Source organism: Brachyhypopomus gauderio, chromosome 3 (genome assembly GCF_052324685.1).
Source record: "Brachyhypopomus gauderio isolate BG-103 chromosome 3, BGAUD_0.2, whole genome shotgun sequence".
In the NCBI taxonomy this organism is placed as follows: Eukaryota; Metazoa; Chordata; class Actinopteri; order Gymnotiformes; family Hypopomidae; genus Brachyhypopomus; species Brachyhypopomus gauderio.
In genome coordinates, this window is record NC_135213.1 from 37,177,506 (window position 1) to 37,189,206 (window position 11,701).

Sequence of the window (11,701 nt, forward strand, 5' to 3'; positions counted from 1 at the left end):
AAGTGTTTTTTTTTTATCTGTTCAGGATTCAAAGGTTGAAAGGCGTCAGTCTAAAGCCTAGTCCAAGTGGCCTCGTTTATCTGAATGCAAACTGGAAAAATTTTGCATATGTTTTCAGACTCACAGAATGTACAGCAACAACACAACTAGACGGATTAAACTTATTGAAAATGAAGGAAAAATTAGGGGTGCATGACACGACCATACGTTACTACTACTGTGATTAACTGCATCACAACATATATTGTGGGTATTGTCAGTACAACACTGAGCAACTGCACATTTTATTAAAAAAAGACCAATTAACCAATTAAGGAGAACCAGTAAACAATAATCGCTGTAACAATAATCAAATTAAAGCTGCATATTAAAATCTACCTGATTGGATGATTCATTACACAATTATCTTTTTTTGCCAATTGCGTCCCCAGCTGTCAGTATAGTCTATTTCTGCGAATACTCCTAGTTCTTCCACAGCCTTTTTAAACACGTCTCACTGCATGCAAGTCGAATCCACTCCACACTGCAGGGAAAAATAAAAATCATGTTTTGTCTTTGTGCTAAAATGTAGCATGATAGTAACATGATATATTTATATATTTGTTGACATATGGCACATTAAAGAGCTAAATTGCAGGCCTGGTTACGCCGTGCAAACTCCAAGCAGCTTGGCAGCAGTGCATGGTCATGAAGTGACTAAAACACATGCAGGCTAATAATACCCATTACACATCTGCACACAAGCTCAGCTGGTGGGAGAGTTGCTCTCAGTGCCTGACTGCCGTGTGGTTAAGAAAACAGCAGGCAAAAGAAAGGCAGAGCGAAGAGAGGGAGATGGAAAGAGGGAAGGAGTGAGATGCCGAAGGGAAAAGGTGAAGGCTTCACTCCAGTTCATTCCATACCAGCACTCTGGGAAAACAAGGTCAACCAGTGGGCAATGTGTGATGCAGTTACATTCAGAAATACAGCAGCATACAGCAGTGCTTCTGCAAAGAGGTGAGAGGGGGTGCTGTGGGGGGGGGGGGGGGGGGGGGGGGGGGGGGGGGAGTAAAAGAGCAGAAAGCATGCTGAGGCTCATGCACGTAACAATGTGCTATTCCCAGAGGAGGCAGTCAAACACCCAGCACACCGTCGTAACTGCCTCGTACACCAGCACTCACTGGGCTTGTATACCATACCAGCACTTATACCACATGAAATGTTTTTGGTGCCATTACACTCACTCATCCAAGGCTGTATTACCACATTACAGAAGACACTAAGCTAGCAGCACCCATGGTAAAGTGTAAAATTTTAGGGTCCAATCCAATTCTGAAAGGCTAGTTTATCAAATGAATATGAGATCAATTTATTCTCAGACAAAACTTGCTGACACACCAATATTTGACTTTTATTCAAACTGCTAGCATGCATCATAAAAAGGTGTCAGATGATATGGTGTATCCAGGCTACGGGATTGTGGTCTGTTGGGACCCAGCTCCCAGGAGACAGCTACGCGTTGCTCCAAAGTAAATATGGAAAAACACACACACACACACACACACACACACACACACACACACACACACACACAGAGCTTGGCACAGAAACACAGTAAAGGACAATTCTTTGTTAGCTTGTTCACTAACAAGCAGCCACTAATATAATTTTGGGGACAACACTTCCACAAAAAGTGCTTCTCTATAGTTTAGACATTTCAAAAACCTTCTGTTCACCTTCTCAGGAAATTGCATATTCATGAGAATCCTTAGATAACATACACTTACATCAGAGATATCACACGGTCTTAGACATGTCTTAACTACAGACAGTATGTGTATTTCTACAATGATAATTCATTTATTTGGTGAAGAACAATAAATCTAAAATGGAACCCTGGTGCACCCCAGATGTGAGCGAGATCTTTCCACACAGAAAAAGTAAATCTGAAAGTAAATCCTGAGATCTATTATGTAAGTAATTCTTATACCCATTTCAAGGTGTTATGAGATTATCCACTCATGTCCAACTGAGGTAATTAAATATGATTAACAGCACCTGAGGCTTTTGATAGACCAACAAAACAACACATGATTCCTTACTGTCAATAGCATGATTAATCTATTAATCTAAAATGGATTGAAAATATTGCTGTGAATAATCCCACACCGAAATTCATAAACACATTATTAAATGTGCAATCTTCCAAATCTTCATTCAAGAACAGAGGCAGAACAAAAGTGCTAATGACATTTAGCCTTCAAAGGAATGCTTCTAATTATATTTCCACAAATTATGCCTATGAGCCTCTAGTTAATCCCCTAGGTTCTCAACGTCCAGATGACAAGCCATTTAACAGCAGCGCCATTTTGAAAAGGAAGACAACCGTAGAAGAGCGTGGTGATTATTGGAGACAGGCTTGACTGGTCCATGCAACACCAGCAGTGATCCCAAGAAATGAATCAGTGACGAACAGGGTACAAGGTGGCACACAAATTCTGCCTTACAACAGATGACTTGCAATCTGTAACTGGGCACATTCTATATACGGCACAGATGACTTAAGTAGTAAAACAACAACTTAGGATCCCCATATATCTCTCATATCTTACTGGTCAATAATACTGTTTACTACCAAAAACAACACAAAACATTAGATTATTATTATTAATGAATGATTTACATGAGATTATTTTCTTATAGCTTTTAAACTGTTAAGTTTGGTTAGATGTACTAAAACAATGACTCATGGAAATAAAATTCAAATCTTACTGGTCATAAACAGATGATAAATGTTATGTTTTTATTGGGGTCGTTTTAATACAGTGCATCTGTTTTTACAGCGTTTCATTTATTCCACATGTTATGATTCAGCCTTTTCCCCAAATTGACTAAATTCATTGTTCCCCTGAAAATTCTACACACAATCCCCCGTAATGACAAAGTGAAACAAGTTTGTTTAAATTATTTAAAACTATTAAAATGAAAAAAAAAAAAAAAAAAACAAACGTACATATGTACATACATATTCACAGCCTTTCCTCAATTCAAGAATTCAAGAAGTTCCCTCTGGAATCAATATTTATCAGTATTTATCTATGTATTTGATGAAGCACCTTTGACAGCCTCAAGTCTTTTTGACAATGATACTACAAGCTTGAACAAGCTGGGGTAGTTTGAACAAGCTGGGGTAGTTTGTCCCAATCTTCTGTACACAACCTCTCAACCCCCATCAGGTTGGACCGTGTGTAGAATTTTGAGGGGGAAAATGAATTTTATCCATTTTGCAATAAGGCTGAATCATAACAAAATGATACACTTTCCAGATACACTGTACAATAAGCAACATTATGCAGTTTGCTGATAATCGGTGTCAATGGAGAAAAGGAATTGCTTGCAAGAATAATTATTTCTGGAGTAAACAGTATTTACGACTAGTGCAGCACAATATTAGCTGTATTTGGTCATTATTTTGATACATTAAGCTATGTTTTCTTATAGCCTAATACGTTTCAGAGGAGACGAAAAAGATTAAAGCTGTTCATATTATTCATTTTTAATAATACATATACAATTTAATAATGCATACCTCATAAATAATATAAATATGAACAATAATAACAATGAATAACAAGTATGAATAATAATTCAATAATTCATTTTCTTTGAAGTGTAATCCCTGCCCCCTTTCTTTCCACACCCTTCATCAAGTCCTTTATCCAAAGCCCCTCCTGTAAAGACACGCATGCTTAGTAGTTAGCCAACTTTCTGGATATCTTATGTGTACATGTGAAGTAATTAAGGTAGGAAGGATTACCTCCCTGAAGAGAACTTTCCTGATTTTCCCAATGGGATTTTTGATCAGTAAGGTTTGAGAGAAAGCCATTTTAAGCGTTTTTTCCTAGAATGTTCTAGAATGTTCCTGTAATTATACACCAATAATATGGAGCTATAAGACAAACATAGCTACTAAAGTTGAAAGTGAAGGTGCAATGTGAGTATTTATGGCCTCAGCCAAGTTCCTCACCAGTCTGTCACCTTCTGCAGTCACTTACGTCTCTGATGAAGAACTCAAGTGTGGCGTAGGCGATGGCGATCCCATCATGTGTGCTGGTACCACGGCCAAGCTCATCCAGGATTACCAGCGACCGCGGTGTGGCACGGGACAGGATCTCAGACGCCTCCACCAGCTCCTCCATGAAGGTGCTCCTGCCTCTCGAGATGCTATCGGAGGCTCCCATTCTACCAAACACAGGCACAAAGCAGCAATATGGAGAGATATCACTCCCAATTCAACCACACACAGATACAGACATAAAGGGGCTTTAGTTGATCACACTCCATGATGAAAGCTCTTCCCACCACTGTAACTGGTTCTGAGTGAAAGAATTGCTTTAATAACACTTAATCACTTCAGAAGCATTGTGGGAGCTCTAGACCAGAGGTACCACCAGAAAGCTACAGTAGATATTAGCGGTGTGGTCAGATAAGAAAACTTGCTAATAATTGTTAGTCGGAGCAATGAGAACACATCAAGAGCTGAAGAAAATAATGCAGGAAAAATGCCTGTGAATTTATCCAACCTTTTCAACCGTGATCATATTGAGCTGAGGGGGAAATGTGTAGAGGAGAACAAATGAGCTCATCTGTCAGGGGCTAAGAAGTCAGTGGGAACAATTATAGACTATTACGCTACACAAATATACTGCTAAATAAAGAAACCTAAGAAACCTGGCCTGCATATATGGACAGCTTCACTGGTGTAGAGCACTTAATTTGGGGTTTTTTTGGGGGAGGGGGATTATAACCTGACAAAACATTAAACAAACAAAAAAAATCAGCAATCAAAAAGTGTTCATTCAAGTTGCATTCTGGGAAAACAAGGTCAACCAATGAGCAGTAAGTAAAGCAGTTACATTGAGAAATACAGCAGCATACAGCAGTGCTTCTGTGAAGAGGAGAGGGAGGATGACCCCCCCCAACACGAACTGCCAACACGGTTCCTGAAAAGACAACTCCACTTATAAAGTCAGACACAATGTACATACGTTTTGTGGACCCTTTTGCAATCAAAAAACAAATTAATATAAATGTTACTTAAAAAAATAACCCTTATTCGACATCAAGGGACTGCACACCTGCCATTCGTTGGTCAATACAAAAAATTATTACTTATAAATGATTATATAGTTATATATTTTGAGTGTGTTTCATTATTATAGAATGCTGTTTTCACCTCAAGGACCAATCAGATTTCACTCTCCCCACTTTCCAGTGTATCGAGAGAATAAAATAATGTTTTGGTTCAAATGTACCCAGCCCAGAAATTTGAAGATGTGTAGAATCATGTTTAAATAAAATTTCTTAATCAATAGTGCAAACAACAATTCTGTATACAAATTAATGAACAATAAACACTTGCTTTGACCACACACGACTAATGGAATTGCTACCAAAACATTTCAGGTTTTAGTTAAGACTGTTTCACCACTAAGGCTGGACTGCTTTGACATGGTTCAGATATGTCAAGAACAGACGAGATGTTTTCATGTCTGTGTCACTGCCCATTCCGGACACTCCAAATTAAACTCCCTTTCTCTCAGTCAACCAGGACATTCAGCACACAGCTTGACATTTTTTTAAACAAACAAAAAAATATACCAAAAATGAGGCAGGAGAGAGTAAAAAGATAATACAAATTAAAGAAAGGTGAATCACAGTCCCAGCGGTGTGGGCCGACATTGATTTGAATGGCTTCGTCCTTTTTTAAGGGTTTTTAATTATTCCCCCCCTCCTCTCTTCCTTTCTTTTCTCTCTCTGTTATGCATTCCACTTCATTTCCTGTTTCCATAGCAACCAGGCGGAAAAAAAAAGCGATACGGAAAGAAGTGCTTGGTAACCTTGCTCAGCGTTCAACAAAAAAGGCCATCAACGTTCACATGCCACGAGGAGGAACGCGTGGTGGACCTCCAGACTTCCAGGGCGGAACTAAACGCCCGAACGCTAACGTGCTGACCTCAGAACAGCCGTACTTCAGCGGGGAATGCATGCGGTGATCAGTCAATCCTACGTTTAAGCTGATCGTTCATTCTCTACAAGACATGCGTCAACCACAGTATGAGCATGGAGAATCGAACACAATTTGGCAGCACCGCACTCAAGACGGCATCCACGGCATCGTACTGATAACGCATGAATAAGGCATATTTATTCGGCCCAAGTCACATCTAAAACCAATTAGTCGAACCATTATGGACGTGATGCTTGTAGCCCAATTATGAGTGCAAGGGCAGGAGAAACATGCCACCCCCATCAGATAAACAAGTCTCAATTCAGGAAATGTGTGTTTACTAACAAGCATGCAAATGCCTTATTTGCACATTGCACTTGCTGTACTGCACAGGAGAAAACAGCACACCAAGAGTCTCAAAAACAACTCCCAACAACCAAAAACGAGAAATAAAGTAAATGCACCTTCATAACACAGTCTAGATTTTATGAACCTCATAAATCAGCTGAATGAAGCTGTTTTTTTCTCATTTCTCATCACTTGTAGCTGTAGAGGAAAGACACTTCTCCAGATAATCATCAACATGAGACGTGTCTGAACTCTTCCTGCACCCCCTCACAGGACATCAGTCAGCGTGTCCTACACATGTGTGGAAACAATAATCTGGAAACAGAAAGGTCATCTGGGATGAGAGCGCTGACTGCTTGGATCACGGTCAAACACTTATCCCATTGGGCTTATTTAAAAAGACACACACACACACACACACCAGCCCTAATTACCATTGGCTCAGGTAGCTGGGCTGGTGGCCATGGTTTCACTTTCTCCATCTCAAGACTATTTCGACAGGAGCTTGAAGTCTGCCCAGCCCTTCAAGGGTTGTCATGGCCACCAGAGCCCGACCTGTCAGGTGAACGGCCTCCACACGCCCGTTCGACGGCCAGGAAACGAGAGAAAAATGCACATAGATCACGAGGGGACAAGCAGAGTCTCACTGGGGGCTGGGCTTGTGTGAGAATGCTTCATTATTTTAGCCGAGGTCTTTATTACCCAATATGGGTACCATTAGCAGAAAGATGTAGTTCTCCATTAGAGGAGAGCAGGTGGGCGGAAATGATCAATGTTCTTGCTCTTAAGAGGAGGGCATTTAATGGGGATGTCTAAACTGAAGACTGAACACCAAGACAGGGAGAGAAAGGGAGCAAGAGATCTGGGAATGTTTTATTAGAAGATATGATTATGTAACAAAACAGGTTGTGCGTCACAACACTTGGCAGATAAAATACTGACAGCTATGGTCCCAGCAGCTGACAGCAAAACAATGAATATGCAGCTAATATTTGGAGTTTAGTTGAAATAATGGAAAGGTGTGTGTGTGTGTGTGTGTGTGTGGGGGGGGGGGGGGGGGGGGGGGGGGGTGTAGACTGTACCTGGTAAATATGCCATCCACGATACCAATTGAGGCCTCTCTGGCCGGGATGAAGGATCCCAGCTGGGTCATGATGGTGAGCAGGGCGACCTGGCGAATATAGGAGCTCTTCCCACCCATGTTGGGTCCGGTAATGACCATGGTGCGCTGGCCGTCCCCCTGAGAGCAACAGGTCACAAGCTCAAGTGCCAACAACAGCAGCTAAGCAGTTCTGAATCTTGCGCTCGGACATGGTGGTAAATTCACCATCTCCTGTACTGAGGAAATAACAAGTACGTGCTGTCGAATCCTAAAGCAAGAATACGTCAATGAATCGTGCGAGATAAATGGTTTTGTTACAGGTCTTTCCTTTCCCCACCAGGACCTCTCAACTCTGCAGGTCTCTCGAGTGAAAAAAATGGATGTCTACCACAGCACAATGTACAGCTGCGATATAATTATATATATATATATATATATATATATATATATATATATATATATACACAGTTGTGATCAAATTTATTCAACCCCCAATGCTGCGAAGGGTTTTATGGAATTCAGTGCACATTTGTAATTGTGTTCATAATGAAATCTTACAAGGACTTGTTAAAGAACTAAATGCAACTAAGATAGCATCAATTTTTTTTGTCATAAAGTATTAAATGGCCTTTTTGTGATTTCTTCATTGACACAATTATTCAACCCCTTTACGACTACCACTCCTAAGAACAGAGGTTCATTCCAGTGTTTTCCATCAGGTATTGAAAACATCTGTGGATGTCAACGAGCAGCAATCAAGCATGATAAGCACCAATTAGGCAGATTTAAAAGGACTGTGATACTCAGCTCCTTCTAGACATCTACTGGTGTGTTTCCAAGCATGGTGAAGGCAAGAGAATGGTCCCAGAAGACAAGAGAAGAGGTTATTGCTCTTCACAAGAATGGCAATGGATATAAAAAGATTGCGAAGTTGTTAAATATTCCAAGAGACACTATCGGAAGTATCATTCGCAAGTTCAAGTTAAAGGGCACAGTGGAAACGTTACCTGGTCGTGGCAGAAAGAAGATCCTGACCGCGACTGCTGTGCGCTACCTGAAGCGTAATGTGGAGAAAAATCCCCGCGTGACTGCTAAGGAACTGAAAAAAGACCTGTCAGATGTGGGCACTGAAGTTTCAGCTCAGACAATAAGGCGCGCACTGCATAACGAAGACCTCCATGCCAGAACGCCCAGACGCACCCCCTTGCTGACTCCAAAGAACAAGAAAAGTCGACTGCAGTATGCCAAAAGTCATGTGGACAAACCACAAAGGTTTTGGAACAGTGTACTGCGGTCAGATGAAACTAAATTAGAACTGTTTGGGACAATGGACCAGCGCTATGTTTGGAGAAGGAAGAACCAGGCTTATGAACAAAAGAACACCTTGCCTACTGTGAAGCATGGCGGGGGGTCAATTATGCTTTGGGGCTGTTTTGCTTCTAATGGTACAGGAAAGCTTCAACGTGTGCAGGGTACCATGAATTCCCTTCAGTACCAGGAGATCTTGGAGGAAAATGTGATGGAGTCAGTCACAAACCTGCGGCTTGGGAGACGTTGGACCTTCCAACAGGACAATGATCCGAAGCACACATCCAAGTCCACTAGAGCATGGTTGAACATGAAAGGCTGGAACATTCTAGAGTGGCCATCGCAATCACCAGACTTAAATCCAATTGAGAACCTCTGGTGGGACCTAAAGAAGGCAGTTGCAGTGCGCAAGCCTAAGAATGTGACTGAACTGGAGGCTTTTGCCCATGAAGAATGGGCTAAGATACCCATAGGTCGCTGCAAGACACTTGTGTCAAGCTATGCTTCACGCTTGAAAGCTGTCATAACTGGAAAAGGATGTTGTACTAAGTACTAAAAAATAATGTCACTAGGGGGTTGAATAAAACTGATAATGATGTGAGCACAGTAAAGACATTTGTGGTTATTCCATCATAAATATTATGTTATGTTTGTCTAATTTATAAGTGCCTCTTTGATATAATTGTAAATAAGATGACTGAAATGATCAAAATCAATGTCAAACTGGCCAAAACACTTTATTTCAGTGGGGGTTGAATAAATTTGATCACAACTGTATATATATATATATATATATATATATATATATATATATATATATATATATATATATATATATATATATATAAATAAAATTACAATGGCACCTATCAAGACGTGAGACATATTAGGCAGGAAGTGAACAGTCAGTTCCTGAAGTTGATGTGTTGGAAACAGGAAGAACAGAAAGACTGAGGTTGAGACTGAGACTGCTAGATCACTGGGTCAGACCTGCCAGGCCTTTTGGGGCGCTCATGCTGTATAGTAGTTAGTCCCTACAGTGGTCCAAGGGCCAACAACTGGTGAACCAGAACTTGTGCATCGCTTACCTGCAGAGGAGATGGACCAGGATGCATTGCAAGAAGCCAAGCTGGCAACATGATGCCCTGGGAAATGTTCAGCTCTGAAATGTTGGGTCCTGGCATTCGTGTGGGTGTTGCGTTGACACATATTACCTACCTACACATTAATGCACCAAGCTCATCCCTTCACGGCAATGGTACTGGCATTACTAGCAGTAGCAAATAGCAGGATAATGCATGCTGCCAAACTGAAAAAAAAAATGTTCAGGAATGCTTTGACAAATATGACTAAGATTTCAAAAAGTTGGCTTAGCGTCTAAATTTTCCAGATATCAATCTGATCGAGCATTCCTGGGACTAGCTGGGAGACGTGGAGAATGGCCACCCCTCACAACGTACAAAAGATCTGCTGCGAACGTTTCGATGCCAGACACCACAGGATACCTTCAGAGGACTTGAGGAGTCCATGCATCAACTGGTCAGAGCTACTTTCATGAGACAACTCAACGCGTGTGCGTTTTTTTCAAGACTTGTGAACAAGAGAAGAGAATAATTGAGAACTCTTGCAATGCTACTACACAAGCACCCCAGTGTGAGAGCGTATCTGCAAATGTGGGAGGATGTGGGAACTATGGAAGGTTTAATATTCAACATGTAGACTTGCACCATATTCAACCCGATTGTGGTGTACCCGAGAGTCCCTGAGCAGGATCCAGTGACCATGAGCAAAGACTGATAACAGGACTCCAAGAGTCTTCATAAAAGATGTGGGAGATAGCCCTACAGGCCAACTTAAAGCCAACACAATGAGTCGAGTCACTGTGAAGTCACTGTTTTTCCTGGTGATGTTCTGTTCTCGCTGCCCGTGAGACAATCCGACATTTAAAGGCAATATGCAAGATGCTAGCTGGCACAGCACACCTGGAATGACAAGTTGATGGCATAATACATTTCCCCAAATTTCCCACCTGTGGGACAATAAAGGCTGTTTCTGTTCTAATATACAGAAACATCTGTGCTACGTACAGGCTGGAAAACCCAAGGTTAAAGGAGGGTATACACCCCTGAAGGTGGTGAAGAATAATCAAGCTAAGATCCTGTGGGAGTTGCAGATACAGACTGTTGATGGTAATGGTTAACCACCCAGACATAGTAGTGATGGACAAACACCAGAAGAGGATGGATGGATGGACATTTTCAGTGGTATATATGGACAGCAATTTTCAAGATTTCTACTCGTAATTTTCTGTCACACTTATCAATCTTGGAATGTGTCAGTATGTGCAAAAGAATTCAACATGGACCTGGGTTTCACTCTTCTAGGTGTGAAAAAACCCCAGTTTATCACTCTTCTAGGTGTGTCACTCAAAAGACATTTGGGATGTTGTCCGTTAGCTCAGGAGACGCAAACTTTCTGCTTGCCTTTCGCCGTCACTGATGTGACTCCACTTAGACTTAAGACTAAAAAAAAGACTGTTTTAATACTAAAAAAGCAAACAAACAAACACCACGGAGCTTAACTTTAGAATCCTGAAGATATTATAGTCAGCTATACTCTATAGTCACATGTAGCATCTCCGCTTGTACAATTCTGATGCTTTTAATCTCCTTTGATTTTTTTTTTCCTAGTGGTGTCCTGGGCACTAGTACCAGCACCATTTGACATGTAGTAAAAGATAATGGATGAAACTGTGAAGTGGGCTATGGAAAACCCTCCTGCTGGTCTTACGGTCCCACTCCAGCCATCTGTTGAAAAGCACATTTGACATGACCGTGCCCATTTGGAATGAAAAAAGAAAGGGGGAAAAAAGTGAATATCATTTCAAATAGCAGGTAAACATTTTCCCCATAGTTTTACAGTAACACCAACAATGGTGAGAAAGAAAGAAAGAG

The 11,701-nt window shown here is 41.1% G+C and overlaps 1 protein-coding gene across 4 annotated transcripts in view; it reads right to left on the minus strand.

Annotated features, from left to right (window-relative positions):
* Positions 1 to 11,701, minus strand: part of msh3 (mutS homolog 3 (E. coli)) — a 36,931-nt gene that overhangs the window by 3,855 nt on the left and 21,375 nt on the right. Inside the window, exons 20-22 of one of the 4 annotated variants that reach the window (XR_013129650.1) lie at positions 7,420 to 7,577; positions 4,035 to 4,221; positions 379 to 523 (exon numbers count right to left, since the gene is read on the minus strand). Coding sequence is in view for 3 of the 4 variants with exons in the window: in XM_076998044.1 (XP_076854159.1) it covers positions 3,636 to 3,710; positions 4,035 to 4,221; positions 7,420 to 7,577 (420 nt within the window). In the remaining variant the exon portion in view is untranslated. The other 3 variants (XM_076998044.1, XM_076998045.1, XM_076998043.1) reach the window with 3 other exon arrangements.